The sequence below is a fragment of the Metarhizium album genome, assembly GCF_000804445.1.
Source record: "Metarhizium album ARSEF 1941 chromosome Unknown scaffold_7, whole genome shotgun sequence".
Classification (NCBI taxonomy): Eukaryota; Fungi; Ascomycota; class Sordariomycetes; order Hypocreales; family Clavicipitaceae; genus Metarhizium; species Metarhizium album.
Window position 1 is genome coordinate 39,134 of NW_024467581.1, and position 23,016 is coordinate 62,149.

Below are 23,016 nucleotides of genomic sequence, written 5' to 3' on the forward strand. Positions count from 1 at the left end.
CATGGCTCGTCCATCACTGGCCTCACAGCCGCCCGAGCTGTCCTTTTACGAGCTGAGCTTCCCGGCGGAGCATGTCCTGCAGGTGACCATCAGCCGCGAATCACACATGAATGCCATCCCCATGGCCGGCCACTGGCAGGGCGAGCGGCTGTGGCAATGGTTTGACGAGGAACCACAGCTCCGCGTTGCCATCGTCACCGGCAAGGGGAGGCGGGCCTTTTGCTGCGGAGCCGACCTCAAGGAGCAGGCGCAAAAGGCCGACTCCCTCGAAAAGCCCGACTCGCCGTCCTTTCCCGCCGGCGGCTTCATGGGGCTCACCCGGCGCGTTGGCAAGAAGCCAGTCATCGCAGCAGTCAACGGCTTCGCATTGGGTGGAGGATTCGAGGTTGCGCTCAACTGGTGAGTCGGTCTTGTGCTATGTGAAATCGTCGTGGCCACGCGCCAAGACTTGCGGCTAATGCCTCTTCGCAGCGACATGGTTGTCGCGTCCCCGTCCGCCACGTTTGGGCTGCCCGAGGCGAAGAGAGGTCTCTGGGCTGCAGCCGGAGGCATCCCCCGCGCCGTGAGAACGTTCGGAATGCAAATGGCGTCCGAGATTGTCCTCGCCGGCCGCGTGCTGTCCGCCAATGAGGCAAAGGACCTGGGTTTCTGTCGAGTCGCCGCGTCCGCAGATACGCTGGTCGATGAAGCCGTCGCGCTGGCCAAGGACGTCGCGTCCATGTCTCCAGATGCCGTCATTGTGAGCCGTGCCGGCTTGAGAGAAACGTGGGAGACGGCAAGCGTGGAGAGGGCAGCCCAGCTCGTCCAGGACAGATACGCCACACGCCTGTTGGGGGGTGAAAATCTACGTCTCGGCCTCATGGCGTTTGTGACGAAGACGAAGCCTGAGTTTGTACCATCCAAGTTGTGACCACGGTTGTCGGCGCAAGTCCATAGGACTCCTGCAAATCCAGGACTCACCCAAACCAACGCTCAACAGCGGCCGTTTTCGAAGCTTCGCTGCCCCTGCCGTGCGTGTTGATGTAGCACCGAGTTGGCGTTGGCACACAAAAGCTGTCTCCTCCAGCAACACAGCTAGCCACGGCCAACACATGACAGACTGTCCATCGTCTTGACGACAAACAAACAGCCCAAAGTCGGGACTAGTTCCAACTGCAACTACAAGTCCTGTAGCCCCAGAGAACAAGACACACGCAACGTGCGAGGGTTTGGCTCCATAAATGGCGCCGCCACGTCCTTGCCGCCTGGTACAGGGTACACGCAAATCATACTATGGCAGGCTGGGGCTGATCCTGCTCTGCATTTTTTTTTTCGCCTTATATAAAAGCTGTCGTCAGTTCGTATCAAAGTCAGACTAGTCGTACATGCCAGGTACATGTATGCTCGAGCCACCATTGTCCCATCCATCCATCCATCCTGTCGCATTTCGCCTAAGAGTGCAGCACCTCCAGCACCTTTTTGCCCATGGCCAAGACCTTCTCCTCTTCCAACCGCCGCGCCACAAGCTGCAGACTAATCGGAAGGCCGTGCATAGTCTTGGCGTCGTCTGCCATACATCCATGATGAGTACTTTGACCTTTCCGTGAGGGGGGAAGAAAGGGGGCGGGGGACTATTTACAGTCAGCATTGATCGACTCGCAGTCTGACCCCAGAGGTTGGTAGAGTTCCTCAATGCGGTCAATAGATTCGTCAACCGTCAGGCCAGTCGGGAAAGAAAGACAAGAGTAGTCAAGGACGTTGTAGACGCCCGTGTACCCGACTGGTGGTACAAGCCCCATCACCACGTTAGCCCTGCCGACGCATGATTTTGGCCCGCTCCTCGGGGCACAACCTACCGTGCTTGAATGTGCCGTTCTTGACGGTATTGAAGGGGATGGTAGGGCACAGAATGGCATCGATGCCCGCCCTGTTCCAGCGGTCCAGATAACGGTTCTGGAAATCGACCCTTTCCAGCTGCAGGTTCCACATCTCGTACGTCGACAGCTCCTTTGCTATCCTGTACTGCTCCATCTCGGGCCTCCACGGCTCGCCCGTTCTCTCCAGCTGCTTCCGGATGGCGGTGCCTCCGTCTGCGACAAACATGCGACCCAGAAGCGCGAGACCCTCCTTCTGGTCAACAGGGTCCCATTCCACGACATCGTGGCCGGCAGCCTCGAGCTTGGACACGACGTCGCGGAGGGCACGCGTCACCGGGGGTGTTGGACGCACCATGTTGTCGTGCCACATGACGGCTATCTTGAGCTTGTCGGGCAGCTGCACGTCGCGCCATGGGATGGGCAAGCATCGTGGATCCAGCAGCCAGGGCTGACCACGCACAACCGTCCTGGTGTACATGGCGATGTCGTCGAGGGTTCGCGCCATGGGACCGTTGACCGACTGCACGGCTTCCTGCCCCGGCATGCCGGAGCGCATGTTTCTCACCGGGAACCGGCCAGACGATGGGCGAAGGGTGAAGATGCCGGTGCAGGCGGCAGGAATCCGAAGCGAGCCGCCAATGTCTGACCCGACGCCGAGCGGGCTTCCCTTCATGGCGAGCAGCGCAGACTCGCCCCCGGAGCTGCCGCCACTCGTCGTCTTCCTGTTGAGCGGATTGACAGTGCGGCCGAATATGTTGTTCACGCTTTCTGCAATCATCATGGCGGTGGGAGTGTTGCTCTTGACATAAAAGACGGCCCCGGCATTCTCCAGGAGCTGTGCCAAAGTGGAATCCGCCTTGGCTGCGTCGCCCACGAGAGATACGAAACCGACGGTGGCATCCAAGCCGCGGAGATTGAAGTTGTCCTTGAGCGAGATTGGGAGGCCATGGAGAGGACCCACGGGCTTGCCCGTCTGCTTGAGATGCACATCTCTGGCCCTGGCTGTCTTGATGGCGCGGTCAAAACAGGTCTCTGACAAACAGTTTGTCTACATGTGACGTGCGCGTTAGTGAGGAGGTGTGACGTGAAAGCAGAAACTCGTACAGAAACGTATGTAGGAGGCGTGAGCGCGTGAGCGCGTGAGTGAGCGAGCGAGTGTGTGAATAAGTACGTGTGTACGCAACTTACCAACTGGTGGGCGGCTGCGGCTCTCTTGCAGAAGGCCCTCGTGACCTGCTCGGAAGACAGTTCCCGGGACTTGAGCTTCGGAATCAGTTCTGTAGCCGTCGAGCCTGTAATGGCGAGCTCCTCGGCTGTGAACCAGCCGCACGTCTCTGGCCACTGCGTCACATCATCCTCGGTCTCGGCTGGGAGTACTTCAGTCGGGATAAGCCATTCTTCTGGGATAGAAGCGAGCAGTTCTTGTCGCTTCCTGGAGCCTATTTGCTCCCAAGACGCACGGCCTTTGGTCTCGTTGGACCGGTTCGCAGCATTCGTCTCATGCGCTCCGTTTGTGCCGAATGTTCCATTCACGGCTTCCAATGTGGCTGACGTCATTTTGAATGGTGGCACTGAAGTGAAGCCTCACGCCCGCAACAGCCGCCGTCGCCGTAGCTGTCGCTGTCGCTGTCGCTGTCGCTGTCGCTGTCGGTGAGGGTAAGGTGATGGTGATTCCCAGTTGTCGTCCCCAGACAGGTCGACACTCTTCAGCCAGCCCACAACGAATCGGTCGGTCGTACGCCCACCTCGGCATAGCTCGGAAAATGCGGGATCGACATATAATAAGAGAGACGGACTATTGCCCGAGGCCAGCGCGTTGGGCAGACTTTGGCTCTACTAGTCCGAGCACGAAAGGTGCCATGTGGTCCACTCTCCGCAATGTGTGACGGCCCAGCTGAAGCAGCGAGAAGCCGAAACTGTCGTCAAGACGAGATTTTGTCTGCGGACGCATGCAGGGTGAGAAGGGTCAATGGTCCATGCATACTTGAGTAACCTGACGACGGAGTGACCGGGACAAAAGCCGTAGGGACACCCTTTGTCCTACGGCACGGCCGTCGACCAAGAGTCATCAAGTTCGTGGTTAGACGCGTCTGAACTGAGCACTCGGTGGAGGACACGACGAGGGTGACAACCGAGAGATAGAATGGTTCCCCCTTACAGAAGCGTGCCTACACGTTCCACGCAATGTTGTAGTCGAGGGCATGCGGTGGGAATGACGTGCGAGGAAAATGGGCGTCGGGGGACTACCGAGTAGGAGTTGAGTACTTGGCACTTACATGCATCCAGTCGATTCAAGCAGCCGCTTATGTATGTATGCATCTCGTTGACCCACTTTTTATGCGACGAGGCGTGGCTTCGTGCTTGGTGCCAGTCAGTACTCCGTAGTTACTTACTCAAAGTACTCAGTAGTAACCAGGCGGTCAGTCAGTGTGGTCAGTGTCGAGCAAGTACTTAAGCGACGTGCTCGTCATTGGCCAAGGTCAAGGGCTGTGAAAATGCATCTCGGATTTGGATCCGTCATGTCTTCCTGCGCAACCAATCCAACCTCACTCACTCGACCCGTCCCGCCAGTCCTCTCTCTCTCCAGCGCTCTTCGCACTTGGCCAAGCCGTCAGGGTACCGTTGGACGCCTGCATGGTTGCAGTGATGCCAATACGCTCGCAGAATTCTGCACTGATGGGTGGAGGCAGCATGCATGCCGGCCAAGTAGGCCGATACGGCTACGTGAATGTAGTAGATGGACGATGGGTTCATGCGAGAAATGAGTTGGCAGGCACGCTCGACAGCCGAATCCAAGGCTCGGTGCGCATGGCCGTCTGCCGCCGTGTCCTCACACTGGGCCAGCACGGCAATGGCGGATGCACAACGGTTGACGTTGGCCGAGAGGGCCCAGGCAGACTCGCCCGAGTCGACCTGGGCAAGCTGGTCCACAGCCATGATGCAGCAACGCAAGCCATCGGTGGAAACCTGACCCTGGGCGACCCGGCTAAAGAGGTCGAAGGTATCTGCCGAGCATCCCACGACCTCAAAGATGCTCTGGTCAATCGCCTGCCGATGCCAGTCATCAAAAATAAGACCCCTGCTGCCCCTGGCAACGGCTCCCAGCGTGTCCCACCAGACCAATCGGGCCACGATGTCTGTCAGACCCGTCACCGTGTGGGACAGCCTTTCCAAGGCACGCTGGTCCGGGCAGTGGCAATCTAGAAGGGATTTGGCGCCGTGAAGGTGCCGCTGCCACTCACCGAAAGGGCTGTCGCACACCTCGAGCACGGCAAAGGCGGCGATTCCCAGGAAGGCAAAGGGATTTGCGGCTTCAAGAGCCTCGTTGAGGCCAATCAACGCCGCAAGTCGGTGGCGAGCCGTCTCTACAGAGTCCCGCGTGTCCCCCCCGGCAAGTGGCCCAGTTGAGCGGCCCTCGATACGCGCCTGCATCAGATCGTGAAGCCTGGAGATGAGTCGGACGGCTTCAGACGAGAGGTGACGACCATGGTATGCTGCCGATCCGTCTGATGATATAATGTGTTGACAAAAGGCGACGAGACTGGTAATGAAGCTGTTTTGATCCGCGGCCGGCAGTCGACGCCATTCCAGGACCGGGCTTTCGCTTTTTGCCGTCGCGGCATCACTCGTCGGTGTCTTTTTGACGTCTTGTTCCGGCGACGGAGCATTGCCGTCGGCGAGCTTCGGCGCGAGCTCTTTCCGCCGTCTCTTTTGCGATTTGGCGGCATTCGACGACAGTGACGAGGGCAAGGCCGAGGCAGGGGGGGAAGCAGAAGCTGCCGACGGCGCGCTTCGATAGTCCTTGCCCAATCTGTCGGCGGCCCATATGACGCGCTGCGGATAGCCGGCGCACACCATCTTGGCCTCGAGACATTGCGAGCATGATGGGCGGTTCAAATCGCATTTGATGTTCCTTGACTTGCAGCTGTGGCAGTCCCGGTCTCGGCGCATTCCACGCGGCTTCCCGCGCGGCTTCTCCTCCACTGGTGGCACCATGCCGAGGGGATACGCGCATCAGGCACCGCCGGTGGGAATAGCGACAGCTGATGCGAAAGAGCCCTTGGTTGAGTTGAGCAGGGGACTAGTCGGCTAGTGCCCGAGTTTCGACATCCATGTTCGCTATCAAGGCAAGACGGCGCAATGTGAGAGGCCACGGTGATGGGTTTGAAGAGGGCGAGGGAGAGGGAGAGAGGAAGAGGGAGATGACGAGAATAGATTCGTTACTGGGATGGGAAAGAGGGCATTTTGTACATGCTGTAATGGGAGAGCGGCCGCGGGACCGGTTAAGTATTGCCGAGGCGGAGGGCAATAGAAAGATGGAGAAGGAGGAAGACATGCAACAATAGAAGCAGGGAAGCATGGAGGCAGGCAGGCGGGCAGGATTAATAGAAGGCATCATATCACACCTTGACCTTGACCACCCGAGGACGAAAAAAGGACTTGTGGCTTGCCGGGCCCGGGTTTGAGATTGAGTGCAGTGCAGTGAGGCCGGTGCGCCACAATTGTATCGTGTTGTGTAAAGTTGGCTAGACGGAGCATTTTCCGGGAAATCGGGCATCGGAGCGGCTGGAATGCGTCGATGAGCATGAGCATGAGCATGAGCACGAGCATGAGCACGCATGACTCCGACAATGTGACTGCTCACGTTTGCAGCATGGCCATCCCCAGCCGTTGAAGCCCGCGTTTCCAAGCGTGCGCCAGGCTTCTCTCTAGACCAGGGCTGCGCCAGCGCCGGAGGTGTCACGTCCCACACCATGGGAGGAGCCGTTGAGGCGATCAAGGCCCGGCCGGACCTTGGCTAGTCGGATGGCGACCCGTGCGGAGGCAGCTCTCGGTTCATATAATAAACGACGCGGCGGCCACGGCGAAAAAGAAGGCGCTGAGGAGGAAGCCGAAGCCTGCCTCGTTGCCTATTCCCCACGGAGAGCAGCTCGCGCTCGCGACAAGAGGCACAGCAGCCTTGGACGTTGTTACAGTTCGAATAGGCGTACGATCTGGACATGACACTCGACCGCACAAGCTTTTCTCATTTCTCGCCAGCGAGGAGCGGGCGGGCGCCGGGCGGCTATCGACAGCTGTCCAACTCTGAAGCGCCGCATGTCGGCAAGGCAGTGAGTGAGTGCTCCTTCCTTCCTGGTAGCGCCAGGCTCCACGCCGACTCGGGTGCTCAACACGTGGATCATGGATGCAACTTCAACGTTACCTGCAGTCGGCGGAAAACAGTGCTCCATCAATCCATGTCGCGTCTGATCCGCAAGTTCCAGTCTCACAAGCCGAGTTACCATCGATCCGGTGCAACCACAGATAGTCGTCTCGTCCATCGCGCCCATCGCGCCCATCGCGCCCATCGACCGAAATTATCATCATCGCCGCGTCCACCACGAGACGAGACTCGAGCTACCTGGGCTCTCCACCCGGGCAGCTTTTTGAACATGTCCTCGATTGCGACATCTCTGCTGCGGCATTGATCCTTCGCGACCTCTCCGGCTTCTGTTCTGTCGCCACCTGCTCCTCCGCCGCATGTGCACATGTGTGCGCTTCTCGTCTGGTCCGTCCACGCCCGCCACAACAATCATCGTCCAGCATGGGCTCCTCACAGCTTCGCGGCTACTTCCATGTGCAATACCAGCCTGGAGAACGGAGACTCGTCCAAAAGATCGACTTCTTCATCCTCACCTTTTGCTGCCTCAGCTACCTGGTCAATTACGTGAGTTGCTTCGCAGTGCCCGCACGCCACGTCTTCGCCCATGACTCGGGACCAAGTGGTTGACGACATCTCCCATGGCCTTGTAGCTTGATCGGACCAATCTTGCCAATGCCTACGTATCGGGCATGAAGGAGGACCTTGGCTTTGTGGGCGACCAGATCAATGAAATCAACACGTGCTTCACCATCGGGTAAGGAGACCGTCTTCCTACATCCTAGATCCTCGACCATGAGACGCGTCTTCTACTTTACACATGGATCGCTGACAGCCTCTTGCAGCTACGTCATTGGCCAAGTGCCGTCCAACCTGTCCCTTCACTATGTCAAACCTCGCTTCTGGTTTCCCTCCATGATGATTCTCTGGGGGTGTCTTACCATGGTCACTGCGTCCGTCCATAACCCGCAGTCTATCATGGCCATCCGCTTTTTCCAAGGCATCTGTGAGGCCTCGACGTTTATCGGCACACATTACATTCTTGGTGCATGGTATACTGAGCGCGAGCTCGGCAAGCGCAGCGGCATATTTACATCATCCGGTCTGGCTGGTACCCTCATTGGTGGCTTCATCCAGTCTGGCATCTACAAAAGCCTCAATGGTCGTCTTGGCCTTGCGGGATGGCGATGGCTCTTCATCATTGACGGCTTGCTCACTGTCCCCGTGGCCGTCTACGGTGTCATTTTCTTCCCCGACACCCCCAAGACGACTGCCGCCTTTTACCTCACTGGGGACGAGAAAAAAATCGCCGTCTCTCGAGTTCCCGATGTTGCTGAGCAGTCCCCCATCACCCTCAAGTTCCTCAAGAAGGTCTTGTCGTCCTGGTACTGGTGGGGCTTTGTTGGCCTGTGGTGCCTTGCTGGTGAGCTGGAAAGTTTCAGTACCAACTCCCTGTTTGCCCTTTTCCTGCAAAACCATCCGGTCAACGAGTATACCGTTTCCCAGAAGAACAATTATCCTAGCGGCGTCCCTGCCGTCGGCATCGTGTCAACCCTCTTCTGGGCTCTGTTGACCGACTTCCTCGGCGGCAAGCGTTATCTCGTCGGCTACTTCATCGGCGCCACGAGCATCGCGACCTCCGTCATGGTCTTGGCATCGTCACGAGACCCCAATAACCCACACTCTACAGTCGTTACAATGGCCGCCTACTACATGGCAGGTTTAGGTGAGAAGATGCCGTCTCCACAACTACGGCCTGCGCACAATATTGAACAGCGCTATAGTCTACGCCTGCCAAGCGACCTTCTTCGCCTGGTGCAACGACGCCATGAGATATGAGCAAGCCACCTTTCGGAGCGTCGTCCTCGCCGGCATGAACCTTGGTAACAATGCTGTCAACGCATGGTGGAGCATCATATTCTACGGCGCATCCATGGCGCCTTGGTTTGTTGTGGGTTGAATCCTCCCCTAAACGTCACGCAGCACGGTCCCTAACTATTTGGTACTCAGCGGGGCATGTGGGCAATGATTGCCTGCTCTGTTGCTCTCATCTTTTGGACGGCCGGGTTATCGCTGCTGGATCGCAGAAACAAGAGGCCCTTGGTTGTAGAGGCTCAAGAGCCTGGGGGAGGGCTTCAAAAGGCGTAGGTTGGGCCTAGCTGATTGCTGAACCCGGCTTGTTGAGGAGCAAGGGACCTATACGACATACTACTAGCAACGACAACCCTGATCGGAATCAAGGACGCATCGAGTACGGAGGAAGAAGGCAGCATTTTCCGCTCAACCCGACAACCAAGAATATTCCCAGACCCGGGCTTGGGTGTTCTCCAGTAGCAATGCGACATTGCCAGGCACTAAAGCCAGCAAAAGCCGACATTGTGAAGCGATCCTTGCGAAAAATGCAACGCAAGCTCGCATCGTCAGGCTTCTATTGCCAATAATCATCACCAAGTGTCCGTCGACTGGCCTCGCCGAATTTGTCAAATCGACTGTCTGTCGAAACCGTCTCAGTCGGCTTTGCAGCCAAAGGGACTCAGTCGGTCGGATCACTCTGCCAAGCACCTTTACATGATGGGCATGGACTCGAACCAGAGTAAGGACAAGAAACATGGAGAACAAAATTTCGACATTGTCCAACTCGTCGTACTTTTTGAGTGCCTTTGCCACGGCAGTATTTATATCTGGTCGAGCGTCGTTGTTTCTTGTCCCTACCTCTCATCAACACGACTCCAGCCGAGCAGGCAGTTGACCTAGGCTGTACTACTACCGGACAGCCTCTAGCAGATCATCGGCAGACTTTACTCAGCGAGACACAATGTTGCCAGTCTATCTTTGGTTCATCTCTGGCGTATCGGCAGCTGTCAGCTGCCAAGAAAGTGCGGTATGCGCCACCGATCCCGGTGCGTCGGCGGAAATGATCAAGCCCCAAATCGAAAGACTGGTCTCTCAGGAAGGAGGAGGCGGGATTCACAAGGCCTAGCGTACGAAGCTCATCTTATTGATCCCTAAAATGTTCTGCGCTTAGCACGGCAACCAAGAGGATTGGCACGTCGGCTAATCATTGCATGACAGAGCCAATCGCATGTTGGCGAGGGAAAGGGGGCAGCTTCTGTGCTTTTTTTCCCAGAACACCTCTTCCAACGGCAGGGAAGCCGAGATGCTTGTCAAGTAGCTCCTCAACCGCGGAGGCGACCGCTGTAGTTGTGTCGCAACCCTTCTTGGCAACGACGTCTCTACATTGTGCAAGTCGCGTCTAGCAATCCTTCACGTTCGCCATCCAAAGCAGCCCGTTGCCATGTTCATACAAGTCGTAGTCTCTGTAAACAAGACCGGGGTCTGGTTACTTGCCAGTCCAGTGCGTGGGCAGCTGCTCATCGGAGAAGCGCCTATTTTCAGGCGTCGGCAAAGCTTCCCAACGATACAAGCACCCGGGAGGATGAGAGTGTTGCAATAGGCGAGTAGTTGCGAGTGGACAACAATGAACATTGCGGAGAAGTACAAGGGCTGAAAATGATACTGAGGACTAAGCGTTGTGGGTTAAGGCATTGACAAGCAATGAAACCACACCTTCTAGTAACTATTCCAACAGTCAAAAAGCGGGGTCTTGCCGAAGAGGCAGGCGCATAATCCTGAAACCGGCGACGGGGGGTTGCCGAGGGACCTTCCCGACATAGTTATCATATTTCCCGAAATCCGGCCCACGCCGCGGGTAGAGGCACAGAAAGAGTCACGGCGTCGTGACGCTATGGAGTAATAGTAATAGCATAGACCTATATTTGTGAAAATGGCGCCATCCTTGCCCGGGGGGAGGCAGCGCAGGCTAAACGCTCGTCGTGCAACACCACCGACCAGCCAGAGTAGTTGTCATCCGCTGCAAACGAAATCAACAGCTTCCAAAAAATAAAGCCGCCGCAGGGCAGTCAGCCTCTGGCAAGCTGCTGGCTATAAAGAAATCTCGAAGCCGTCGACGCATCAGTTCGACCAAGGACAGTTCCCCGTCTCAAAAGCTCCCCGTGGCTGATTACCGTGACGAGTCCGCGCGCCGGTCCTCGTTTACGTGACATTTGTCTCGAGAGCTTTGTGTTATTTTGCCCGCCATGCAGCACATGTCACTCAAGACCGCATCCGCGGCGGCACTGTTGGCCTCGGCCGCTTTGTCGTCTGGAGCGCAGGCCACGCGGTACTATGTCGACTGTTCCCGGAGCAGCGCGGGAGTCGGAAGCCAGGACAGGCCGTGGAATAGTCTTGGGCAGGTTAACTCGCCAACCTTTTCTGCCGGAGACGTGATTGCCTTCAAGGCCGGCACCACCTGCACCGGCACATTGTCACCCATGGGCGTCGGCAAGGCAGACTCGGTCATCAGCATCACCAGATACCCTGCCGGTGGCGCGGCAGACAACCCCGTCATCAACGGGAAGGGCGCGGCGGCTGCCGTCACCTTGACGAACCAGGACTACTGGCGGATTTCCAACCTCACGGTGACGAACCCGGCCTCGGGACTCGCGGCCCGTCAGGGGATCCACGTCACGGCCAGCGACGGCAAGACGCACACGGGAATCACGGTCGACTACACCACGGTGCACCACGTCGCCGGTCAAACGGACAAGGCCACGCGCTCGGCTGATTTCTCGCTGTCGTGTGGGATCCTGGTAGACACACGGCACACGGGAAGTCGCTACGACAAGGTGCTGGTCCAGAACAACGACGTGTCGGACTGCGGCGGCGGCGGCATCAAGGTGCGAGTCGGAGCAACGAACAACCGCGGCCGCGAGGCTCGCGTCACGCGGAACAAGATTCACGCCTGTGGCGGCGACGGCATCATCGTCTCCTTCAGCGAGGCCCCTCTGATCGACTACAACACTGCCTCTGACCTCGGCACGGGGGCTTATCCTTGGACCGGCGGCACCTTCGCGGGCATCTGGGTTCTCGGCGACCACAATCCCACCATGTCCCACAACGTCGTCTACGGGAGCGTCATGTCACAGTTTGACAGCGAGGCCTTCGACTGCGACTGGGGCAACACGGGCAACTGCACCGTCGAGTACAACTACAGCCGTGACAACGCGGGCGGCGCCTTTCTCAACTGCGACGGCTGCGGATCATCCGGGGGTGCCGACCAGATTGTGCGGTACAACATCTTCGAAAACGACTGCCGAATGATCAGCGACGGAAACAAGCCCACCTTGTACTTTTACCAGAACGTCATGTACTGCGCCGGCAAGAGCTTCGACATCAACGTGCCCACCAAGGCGCACTTCACCAACAACATCTTCGTGGGAAACGGCAAATCGAGGCTGCCGGCGCGGAGCGGCATCACCTGGAGCTGGAACGTCTTTGACGGCGTCGAGCGCCCAACGGCAAATGGCATCCAGGGCGACGCTGGGTTCCTGGATGCCGGAAAGGGCGGAAACGACCTGAGCTCGGTCTCTGGTTATCGACTGAAGAAATCGTCGCCGGCGCTGAACAACGGCGCCATCATCCCGGGGACCCGCGGCTTCGACTTCTTCGGCAACCCCGTCTCTGCGACGAGGAAGCCCAACAGGGGCGCGTATGATGGACCAGGACTTTGATGCAGACATCCTCCTCGACCCAAGTTGCAGCTTGGCTATTATCGCGAAGCGTTCTGCGCCGCCTGCACACTTGCTAGATGTATTAGTAGTGTTGATGGTACCGTGAACAGCAAGGGAGGCTATTAGTTGGAGTTTTTCGAGGATCATCAAAGCGAACATTTTGCATCTGCCAGAACACAGCCCGCCTTGAACACGGGATGGATTGTGTTGTGTTTTTTGTCGTGATTGATGATTGGCGCAGCCGCATTTTGACGCCGGGTAAACCGCGGCCCGTGTCGTGCCGCGCGCTCGCAACGTGGAGCTGCGTCACACAGCCGAGCGCGTAATGGTTGGACAACAGAACATGCAGACCCATGGTATGAACGCAACCTCCCGCCTCCCCTCGACATATATTCGCCATTCACACTCTCTGGCTGTGACAATGGGCCGCTTACGGCGAGGCCACAGGACCGAAAGCGACCGTGTGCAAACGAACTGGGGCTTTCGCGAAGCAACGCTTTCTTCAAAAGGGCTAAAACTTTGAGAGAGCGCTACTCGCCAGGATTTTGGTATAACCTTTCGAAAGTCTGGCTTACGCGGCGTGCCCTAGTGGAGCTTGACCGTCGAAATCAGGCCCATCCGTCGCCGAGATTTGCTGTTCCTGGCTGGCACACAACAAAACTTGCTCAATTTGCGAGACACGGTGGCCCCGACCTCCGGCATCTTCGAGGCGTATGTTTTCAAGCCACCTGCCATGATGAACAGATTCGTTGACTGTTCAGTCTAGCTTGCCAGACCGAAGACTGTCGCGAATGACATGGGCCCAAGTCGCTCTTCAAAGCCTCCAAGTCGACACACGCGATCGACGAATGCAACTAGTGTCATCGCCAGAACGAAAAAGTCTTCTGCCTACGGCAACCAGTTTCAACAGCATCTCACGGATTACAACATATACCGAGCGGGCCACGGTTATCAAAATAATGCCCCTGAACCCAACAACCTGGCCCAGATGCATGAAGAGCTGGCGGCTCTAGCATTCACAACCAGCAAGACGTACGGTTTACTGGGCTTCAGCCTATGCAAGTGAGGATGTAGTAAAGCCTCGGCCAGACTTCTGTGATGCAGCTCGCCTAGGAGACATCAGTAAAAAGCTCAGGGGCGATCAGTCTATACAAGCAACAGGCATCCCTACCAAGCACCTAAGCGTCCCAGCGGCGCCTAATTTCTCCCTAGTAGTCAAGGGACCTGACGGGAATGCTTCCGTAGCCCAGCGCCAGGCTTGCTACGACGGGGCGCATGGTGCCCGTGCCATACACGCCCTGCAAGACTACCACAAAACTCAGCCGATTTATGATGGCAACGCCTACACCTATAGCTCGACCTACCACGCGGGCACTAGTACGCTTCAGCTGTACGCTCACCACGTCACCGCGCCCACCACGGCCGAGGGCCGGCCTGAGTATCACACGACTCAAGCTGGAGCTTATGCTTTGACCTATAGCCGTGAATCCGTTATCCAGGGAGCCGCGGCCTTCCGGAATGCCAGGGAATCAGCGCAACGTCACCTGGACAGCTCTATTCAGGCTGCGAACGCCAAAGTTGCGCGATCAACAGCTTCAGGACACGAAGAGCCTGAAGAGAGCGCAGCTTGTACTGGCTGGCAAGATGCAGACTGCGCGCTTCAGCAGCAGATCAGCGACAGTAGTGTGGATGTACAGCCTGATACCAACGCAGCTCCCCAATGCATGTACGCGGAGGAGGATACACCAAACCCATGCCAAGAATCGGCAGTCTTGGCCCTCGACGGCCCGCCGATAGGCCTCGCATCTAGTTTCACCACTTTTGCCACTAACGCGGTGCAACTTTGCAAAGCGTTCGAGGGATTCCGTCAGCCCATCCTCTGCTTCCAAGAGAACCCAGCACCGCTCATGGGGCAGAAACGTATAGGCCTAGAGGAAAGGTTGGCTTCAAAGGCTTTGAAGGGAAGGGGCGGGAGAACGGTGTTGGCTGCGGTCGTTGGAACGAGTGACATGAGTCTTTCTTGGTCACATGATGATTCATATATGATGGCATTGACCCTTGGACGCGAGACGAATCGTGTTGCCGGCACATTCCGTGTCAGCTCGGCAGAGTTGGCTGCTGGTCGCCAACTGGAAAGAGTGTGTGCATTGGGCCAGAACTTGACGCCCAAGAAGTCTGATGATGGACTCATCTCACTGCGCATGGCTTCTAATCGGAGAGGAGGAATGCTAAGGGGCATCGAGGCCATGCACTGGGAAATCGGAACAAATAAAGAGGATAACAACAGTAGACGAATTCCAAGTAAACAAGGTATAAAAGGTACTAGATGAAAAATTGATACAAGTGCTCATTGTCCAGAACTAGCCTTACAGGGTGCCGCATGTAAGCGTTACGAGTATTAATTACAAACTCAAGGGGGAGAACAACCTCTTTCCCCCTTTCTTCTCATAACTACATACCCTGCCTTCTGCGGTATGTTTCCGATATGGTCCCGGACTCCAATGGCCCGAGTAGCATTATCTTGCCCGTGAAGGAGAAGGCTCCATACCATCACAAGTACCTCATTGTCTTTTTCTCCCACGACATGTTTGCGGTTGCGCACGGGGTGACGTTTGGATTTGCAACGAAGCGAGGACATGACACGGACCGCGGCAAGGCGACGTGCCAATCACAGCGACTCGAATGTCATGGTTGATTTGCATCATTACCTTGATGGTCTTTGGTCACAACCTTGATGGGCGGGACGCGGCGATGTATCTCCGAGTAGACGGGAACCAAAAAGCACGGAGAGGTGCAACGGCCAGGTTTGAGCCCTGGGATGGGCGTGGAAAATCCCACATCGTGCACTATTTAAACTGTGCCTCGTTTTTGGAAATGGCTTCGACCACCCACCCCCCCTTGATGAATCGCGGGCTGCAGCAGAGAGTGCCGTTTCAGCCCTCACAGATTCACAATGGGTGCTCCTCGACGCAGGGACAGATCCTCATCTGGTGGAAGCAAGTCCAAAAAGAAGTCTTCCAAGATCAGCATCCCCAAGAGGTCGGTCCCGGTTACTCTTCTTTCGGGATTCCTGGTATGTCGTCTTGGACGCGGCGTCGTCAGATGCCTCACGCTGACGACGGACTTGCAGGGAGCCGGAAAGACGACCTTGTTGCAGCACATTCTCCGCGCCGAGCATGGGCTGAAAATAGCAGTCGTTGTCAACGACATTGGAGCGTGCGTGTGCCGCGTGCCGCGTGCTGCCGCCGGCGTGGGCTAATTACTGTGCAGCATCAACATCGACGCGGCCCTAATCAAGAAGACGCACAAGCTGACAAGAACGGAGGAAAAGGTCATTGCCCTGCAAAACGGCTGCATCTGCTGCACGCTAAGGGGGGATCTTCTCGAGGAGCTGGTGCGCATCTCTCGGCTTGAGGAGTTTGACTACATCATCATCGAGAGCAGCGGCATCAGCGAGCCGGAGCAGGTTGCCGAAACGTTCGACGCCCGCCTCGCCGAGCGCATGGGCGACCTGGCGAGCGTAGACGCTGCCGCGCCGCTGGACGAGAATACTGTGAGAGTCCTCAAGCAAATGTGAGCACCGGATGTCGCCCTGTCTTGGGTGGTAATGCGCGCTGACTGCGTGATAGCAAAGCGGCGGGCGGACTTCAAAAGTTTGCTCATCTCGACACGACCGTTACTGTGATTGACGCCTTCACGATGCTGAATGATTTTGACACTGCGGATATCCTGTCGTCCCGTCGTAATGACGTTACCGCGGAAGACGAGCGAACGGTTTCGGATCTCATGGTCGACCAGATCGAGTTCGCCGAGGTCATCATTCTTAACAAAAGCGACATGGTGAGTCTTCGGAAACCGGGAGCTTACAAGGGGGAGAATTGAATCACTTACAAACTTCATCTGTAGGTTGATGAGGAAACTAAAATGGCAGCCATGAGCTTGATCAGGAAGCTCAACCATAGGGCCAAGATTATACAGTCTACCCGTGGCAAGGTGGATGTCAAGGAACTCGTCAACACGGGATTGTTCAGGCTGGACGTTGCCCAATCCGGCTACGGGTGGCTCCAAGACCTCCACGAGATGACGGTGCGCGAGGTAATAAGGCGTTGGACTGGATGGCTTGCGAAACTTTGTGTGCGCTGACTCGCAATCGCCCAGGTGAATGGACGAAATGTCGCGACGCCCAAGCCAGAAACCGAAGAGTACAACATCCAGAGTTTCATTTACACGCGACGCAGACCGTTCCACCCTCGACGGCTGTTTCGCTTGGTCCATGACAAGTTCATTCTTCAAATGGAGCATCCCGACGATGGCGAGGAAGAAGGGGATGAACAAGACGCCGTCATGGTCGAGCATACCCATGCGCTTCATTCCGGATCAGTCTCGGGGTCGGAGAGACGTGCTAGTGACTCGGAACATTCCGAGAAGAACTCCGCATCTACGGCCCGAACTGTGCCGTCTCTCGAAGGGGAGCCAGGGAAACACGCAAGCGACGACGAGGCCATGGATGTCGACACGGACACGGACATGGACATGGACATGGACATCCCATCCAACGCCACAATCCTGGCCAATAAACGTGCCCATCCCACCTTTAGACGTCTCTTTCGATCAAAGGGCGAGTTCTTCCTGGCCACCCGCCCCCATCGAGCGGGAGACTGGTCACAGGCCGGTGCCATGCTGACCTTGACGGGCGGACGACCCTGGTTCTGCACGCTGCCGGCTGAAGCGTACACTACCGGCGATAAAGAGGTCGATGCTCTTGTTCAGCACGATATCATCAAGGGCGGCCAGTGGGGTGATCGCCGACAAGAACTGGTCTTCATTGGCGAGAAGCTAGACCACGCAAGCCTGGAGACGCTGCTGGATGAGTGCTTGCTTACCGATGGTGAGATGGGGGAGTGGGAAAAGGTCATGACGGACGAGAAGCTTGACAGGGCGCTTCGTGTCGAGGTGCTGCAGGACGTGTTTGATGATGGATTCCCAGACTGGACCGAAGAAGATGATGACGGTGATGAGGGCCACCACGGCCACAAGCACACCATTTACTCCAAACACAGTGGGTGATTTGGCAACTGAAGACGTAACCAAGGTCGACACCACTGCCTGGGCGCCACAGCTTTTCATTTTCATGTCGCAGGTAGAACTCTATTCCATGAGGACGGGATCCAAGCACTACGGGTAATGTCAGTGGCATGGAACGTAGCACTTGGCCATCGATCCGAGGGTTACTCACCAATCGGAGCTTGGTTCATTTTCGCTTGTTTTCCTTCTCTTTCCTTTTCGTTCTTTTCTTTTCTTTTCTGTCGATATATTTCCGTGTGGATACATGAGCCGCATGGGAGCAAACACAACGAACGCGCGTGGGAACCCCTCCCCCAAGTGACGGCCAAAATTACTTTCTTCTCTCGTCCTGCCACAGGACTGCTTCCTCCCCCAGACGTTCGGACGCCCGGACGCTGGCGTTGTTGGTTCTTGGCAAACGAAACGTAAGGCAAAGAGACGAGCATAGAAAAGCAAACCACAACATCGACCCTTATCTTTGGGGCCTTGGCACGGGCGCAGTCGTTGCTAGTGGCTGACTTGTCACGAAATGTCTCAGTGCAAGGGGCCCGGTGTTTAGGAATGAAAGCTTGGGGCGTGCTTTGGGTCGTACTGGTGTTTGGTTGGAGGCCCGGAGACGCAGGGAATCGTCTATCGGGTGTCATTACTCGTTGTGACTGGTGACGTTGTAGTTAGTTAGGTTACTTCCAAGTTCTCGCCCAGAACGGGCATATGAGAGGCGTCTCAGCGCGAGTCTTGCGGCCACGTGCGACGATGTGTGTTCCATGGCCCATGGGCATGTTTGTGTGTGTTCCACGACGCCCGACACACGCAAACGGGCCACCTGCTTGCCGCTCAACGCTAATATAAGCATAAGAGCAAATCTCGGTCAGGCACGGCGCCTCGTCAAGTCATACTTGTGCGTCTTGGCCATGCATTCTGCGGGCACGGCCATGCCCACCGCCGCCCACGACGCCTCAGTTTCCACAGTAGGCTGGGGCTTGGAAGCCGATGATGACCATCCCTGCCTGCATCTTGGATGGGACTGCTGTCTTTGTCGAGCGGCGGGATCTGAATGGCCCGCTTTGCAATAACGTTCGTTAGCCCAGCAGCAGCCGCCCTGCTCAGGCAGCATAAGCCGGAGCTTCACGCATCGTTGGCTCCGATCGCCGGGGCCAACGTCGTTTTGTGTGTGAGCAAATCTACTGTCGATCCCAGCCCTTCTCGCGCTCCATTGACAAGCTCAGCCTTGCCGAGGCGTCTCGGAAAGGCACATGTAGTTGGTTCTGCACTTTGAATACGTTGCTCTGATTTCGATGGGCGTCTTGGCAATGTGCTACTGGTCCAACACTTGGGCCGTGCTCAATGGCCGGACATTGCGAACCTTGAGCGGGAAAAGAATGCTAATACCAGGCCCCGTGAGCCGTAATCTCGAATCCGTACGTCCTATGCCTCTGCGCAGACCTTGGTGTTCCTGCGAAGCGAGATTGTGTGGCAGGAGCACGGGGGGGCAACGGGCAATTCGCCCGGGTGCCCAGGTGGACCGCACGTCGGTTTGATATATATGTACTTGGCGGAGGTCATGTAGTGCCTTCATACCGACGACCATGGAGTACACTGGCACCATCTGCTGAACCAACTTTGTGTGGTCTCGACGCAAACCGCAGAATTTGAGCCGCTGCCAGCCAGTTGCCCCTCTCGGGTATTTCCAACCAGAGCCGGTTCTGACTCTGTCTTGGCACCCTGTCACCTACGGCCGTGTGCCACCGTGTGGCCGTTGCAAACGCCCGTGTCAGTCTTCTTTACTGCTTCCTGTTTCACCTTGTTTGCTTGCTGCCCTCTCCCCGGCTCATACCTGTCCGCCTGTGGCCCGAGACGAGAGCCCGGTATATTAAAGAGGCCTGCCCGTCGAGCAGCACCTCCACACACGCCAAAACCGTCCAGCACAACCAGCCCTCGCTCAGCAAATCACTGCCCCTCAACTTGCTACTTTGATCCGTATCTGCTCGGGATACTTACTTCCACGAGTCCAGGCTGGGGCAGTCTTTGGACAAGTCTCGACACAGCTCGAGGTTGGCTCGGTTGTCCTGCATGGTGAACTGTATTCCACCCCATCAGCCATGGCGAGCTCGTTTCACTTCGACGCGCAGCTCTGTAAGGAGCATGTGCAGTTTGCTTCGTATCTGGAAAAGTGGAATTTCAGAATAATATACTGGACCATGTTCGCCGTGAACTTGATTGTGCTGTTCTTTGGTTCATGGGTATATTCAAAGTATGTAAGCAACATGACCCCCTGGCGACGTGATGACTCGCGGTCCGTCACTGACGCACGGCATTGTGCAGAGGACAGGAGGCGATGGAGACGTTGGGGACCAACTCACGGCAACGAGCAAGAGTTCTCCGCACCTACATATTCATCTGTCTAGGCTGTTTAGCCGTGTCCACGGTCGTCGTCGTGATGGAGGTGTACGCCCTTTTGGCGCTGCAATTCTGCGTCGGCGAAGACCTCATGTCATTGTACTGGTCGACATGGACCATGCTGCAAGTCGGCTCACTGGTCGCCATTATCGGGGTCATCTTGGCCCTGTGCCATCACCAGAGAAATCGCAAGCACCCGTAAGCCCCATCGACTTCACCCACCGCTTGTTGCCCACTGTCGGCAACCCACTTTCCCACCGTGCTGACTTGGAACCAGACCCTGGGCACTGGCACTGGGAACGCCGGTTCTCGTGGTTGCAGGGCTTTTGCACCTCTTTCACGACTTCACAAAAAGACAAGTTCAAAAACTGCCGGGACTAGCCGGCAATTCATCAGACGAGGAGCAGGGACCACGGATCAGTCAAGCGTATGCACACAATCCCGAGCACTGAGGCACAATGTGATGAAAGCCGGACAGGTCCTAACCCGTCCACTCTAGGAATACCATTGCAAACCCGGGCCACGAAGAGAAATGCGAGGATGTCCATGCCGAGTTCATTGGCTTTACTGTCCAAGGTGGCCCTGTTGTCAGATTCACACAGCCCGTGGCGGAGATGCGGCAAGGGGAATTCTTGGGCCGCGATGACGACGGAGGGTCGACTTTTGCTTTCCCACGAGGAAGCATTCGGTTTGAGACGGGGCCAAGCAACATGACGGCGAGCCATTAGGCTAAGCGGGACAGACGACCGACAGACAATATAACAAGACGGTGGACGGTCGAGAAGTGCGGGACATGATGGCACAATAAGCGTTAGGAATGAATACCGTTGAGTTTCTGGACGACTCACTTTGCCCCCTCCCCTACAGCATTGTTTCCGTGCAAAGGGAGAGAAAGACAAATTGACGACCACGCCTCGCTTTCGACCATCTTGTGTGGTACGCTGATAACTGGCGTTGTGACTCATGAAACAAGTTGACATCAACTGATGGAGAAGCGTGGCGACGGAGGGTGGTTCCAGGCCGATGGTCACGTGCGGCCAAGCGGCTCAGGCCCTGGGATGATTATGATTAGCGAATAACTAATCGTGCCCGCCCCACTTTATGTGGTTCGGCTAGCAAAAGCCCTCACCACCAAAGGTGGTGCTCGACAGCAAGGCGGGCCGGACACCAAGGCGGGCCAATTTTCAACCTAGACGCGTTGAACCGCGAAAATGGCTGCAACTAGCGTCCAAACGGCAAAAAGCGATGTCGAATTACGTGTCAACGAGGCTCTTGAGTATATTGAGGAAAATCCAGGTGCAAAAATTCGCTCTGTGGCGAAGAAATTCAACGTGCCTCGTAGCCGGCTTCAACGACGTGCTAACGGCGTTCCTGCTAGGAAAGGCCATCCAGCAAGAAATACAATGCTTTCACGAGAAGAGGAAGTTGCTTTATGTAACTATATCGATCGCCTTGATAAGGCCAACTTCGCTGTACGACCTGAATTCATTACAGATGCTGCAAATTACATCCTAAAAGAGAGGGCATCGTCAACTGCCCCGCCTAGGCAAGTTGGAACGCGATGGACTACACGCTTTATCCAGCGGCATCACTATCATAAAGGTCTTCAAAAAAAGATTGATTCAAGTCGAAAAGCTTCAGAAGATGTGACAAGAGCTCTTTCTTATTACAACAAGCTTAAAGAGGCTATTCAGCAGTACGGAGTCCCTCCTGAAGATATCTGGAATATGGATGAGACTGGCTTTCGTATTGGAATGGGAAAGGACCATTTAGTTGTTACAAAGCGAAGAAGAGCGCATCTATTTTCAATGCCAGAAAACAGGGAGACTGCAACAGCAATAGAATGCATTTCTGCTGGCGGCAAAGTTATTCCTGCCTTTCTTATCCTTACAGGGCAAAAACACATGGAGTCCTGGTATCGGATAAAGGAGCTTGAAGCTAATACCAAAATAACAGTCTCACCAACCGGCTTTACGAATGACGAAATTGCAGTTGCTTGGATACAGCATTTTCAGGAATTTGCAACGCCAATAGGCAGATATCGCCTTTTAATCCTAGATGGCCACGGATCACACCATACAATTGAATTCGTTGAATACTGCGAACAGCACGATATAATTCCCTTTGCGTTGCCCTCGCACCTTACACACATCCTTCAACCTCTTGATGTTGTGATATTTCAGCCACTAAAGCATTATCATGCAAAGGCGTTGGATATCATTGTTCGAGACGGCGTGTTGAATATTACAAAGATTGAATTCCTTGCTTGCATTCAAGCTGTACGAAAACAAGCTTTCAAGACTACTACTATTCTCACAGCCTTTCGAAAAACTGGAATTTCACCCTACAATCCACAGCCTGTAATTGAGGCCCTTGAACAACGAGCTGCAATTTACACATCAACACCATCGCCGCCGCCGTTATATCACAACAACTCTTCCGACTTTGAGACGCCCACAACACTCAGGCAGATAAATAAGGTTGCCAACAAGCTAGGGGAGGTATTAGAAGACGATACATCCCTTGAGCCTGAGTTTGCACGCAATATCAGTCGTTTTATCCGCGGCTCTCTTATTGCAGCTACTGAGCTTATGACCTGGTTTATAGCAGACCACCCACCAGTGACTTGGGTGGGTCAAATTGAACACAAATCCAACTACAGATTGCTTGAACACGCCCCATGGGCCATGACCCATCAGACACTTCAAGTACGGTAGACCCTGACTCTTGTAGAGCCGCGACCTTCGCTGGCGTCTGCGCACGTCGTGATGGCGCCTGGATGCATGTGCAACGCAATTTATCAAGCTACGTTGATTTGAGTCCTGACGGCCGCAGGAGGTGCGGGCGCCAGAGAGAACGGGTCCCGCGGTTGCTTTGCTAATCTAATCAGTTGCTTTAACCCCCAGGACCGTCCGTCCGTCGTTTCCTCCTCCAACCAACCAGAGTCAACTGCTGACCAACAATCTGCGACCATTCAGCCAGAGCATCT

General features: G+C 55.9%; 8 protein-coding genes across 8 annotated transcripts; 6 read left to right on the top strand and 2 right to left on the bottom strand.

The window, feature by feature from the left end:
- Position 1: 1 nt before the first annotated feature.
- MAM_03483 (Crotonase, core) lies at positions 2–910 on the top strand (the record flags this gene model as incomplete). The annotated part of the gene is made up of 2 exons (XM_040822282.1): positions 2–399; positions 472–910. 2 exons carry the CDS (start codon positions 2–4, stop codon positions 908–910), a joined length of 837 nt encoding a protein of 278 aa, XP_040679425.1.
- A 520-nt stretch (positions 911–1,430) lies between these two features.
- MAM_03484 (acetamidase) lies at positions 1,431–3,413 on the bottom strand (the record flags this gene model as incomplete). Its single annotated transcript, XM_040822283.1, has 4 exons — positions 1,431–1,546; positions 1,619–1,759; positions 1,836–2,904; positions 3,045–3,413. The coding sequence occupies 4 exons, from the start codon at positions 3,411–3,413 to the stop codon at positions 1,431–1,433; spliced, it is 1,695 nt and encodes a 564-aa protein (XP_040679426.1).
- A 993-nt stretch (positions 3,414–4,406) lies between these two features.
- MAM_03485 (uncharacterized protein) lies at positions 4,407–5,714 on the bottom strand (the record flags this gene model as incomplete). The annotated part of the gene is made up of 1 exon (XM_040822284.1): positions 4,407–5,714. The coding sequence occupies one exon, from the start codon at positions 5,712–5,714 to the stop codon at positions 4,407–4,409; it is 1,308 nt and encodes a 435-aa protein (XP_040679427.1).
- Positions 5,715–7,440: 1,726 nt separating this feature from the next.
- On the top strand, positions 7,441–9,144 carry MAM_03486 (pantothenate transporter; the record flags this gene model as incomplete). The annotated part of the gene is made up of 5 exons (XM_040822285.1): positions 7,441–7,563; positions 7,650–7,753; positions 7,842–8,722; positions 8,781–8,947; positions 9,007–9,144. 5 exons carry the CDS (start codon positions 7,441–7,443, stop codon positions 9,142–9,144), a joined length of 1,413 nt encoding a protein of 470 aa, XP_040679428.1.
- Positions 9,145–11,093: 1,949 nt separating this feature from the next.
- Positions 11,094–14,952, top strand: MAM_03487 (Ig domain protein group 2 domain protein; the record flags this gene model as incomplete). The annotated part of the gene is made up of 5 exons (XM_040822286.1): positions 11,094–12,544; positions 13,179–13,277; positions 13,341–13,628; positions 13,690–14,876; positions 14,939–14,952. The coding sequence occupies 5 exons, from the start codon at positions 11,094–11,096 to the stop codon at positions 14,950–14,952; spliced, it is 3,039 nt and encodes a 1,012-aa protein (XP_040679429.1).
- A 567-nt stretch (positions 14,953–15,519) lies between these two features.
- On the top strand, positions 15,520–17,633 carry MAM_03488 (CobW/HypB/UreG, nucleotide-binding domain containing protein; the record flags this gene model as incomplete). The annotated part of the gene is made up of 6 exons (XM_040822287.1): positions 15,520–15,639; positions 15,697–15,782; positions 15,837–16,139; positions 16,196–16,406; positions 16,473–16,661; positions 16,725–17,633. The coding sequence occupies 6 exons, from the start codon at positions 15,520–15,522 to the stop codon at positions 17,631–17,633; spliced, it is 1,818 nt and encodes a 605-aa protein (XP_040679430.1).
- Positions 17,634–19,729: 2,096 nt separating this feature from the next.
- MAM_03489 (uncharacterized protein) lies at positions 19,730–20,755 on the top strand (the record flags this gene model as incomplete). Its single annotated transcript, XM_040822288.1, has 4 exons — positions 19,730–19,881; positions 20,036–20,332; positions 20,383–20,454; positions 20,527–20,755. 4 exons carry the CDS (start codon positions 19,730–19,732, stop codon positions 20,753–20,755), a joined length of 750 nt encoding a protein of 249 aa, XP_040679431.1.
- A 483-nt stretch (positions 20,756–21,238) lies between these two features.
- MAM_03490 (transposase) lies at positions 21,239–22,744 on the top strand (the record flags this gene model as incomplete). Its single annotated transcript, XM_040822289.1, has 1 exon — positions 21,239–22,744. One exon carries the CDS (start codon positions 21,239–21,241, stop codon positions 22,742–22,744), a length of 1,506 nt encoding a protein of 501 aa, XP_040679432.1.
- Positions 22,745–23,016: the final 272 nt, after the last annotated feature.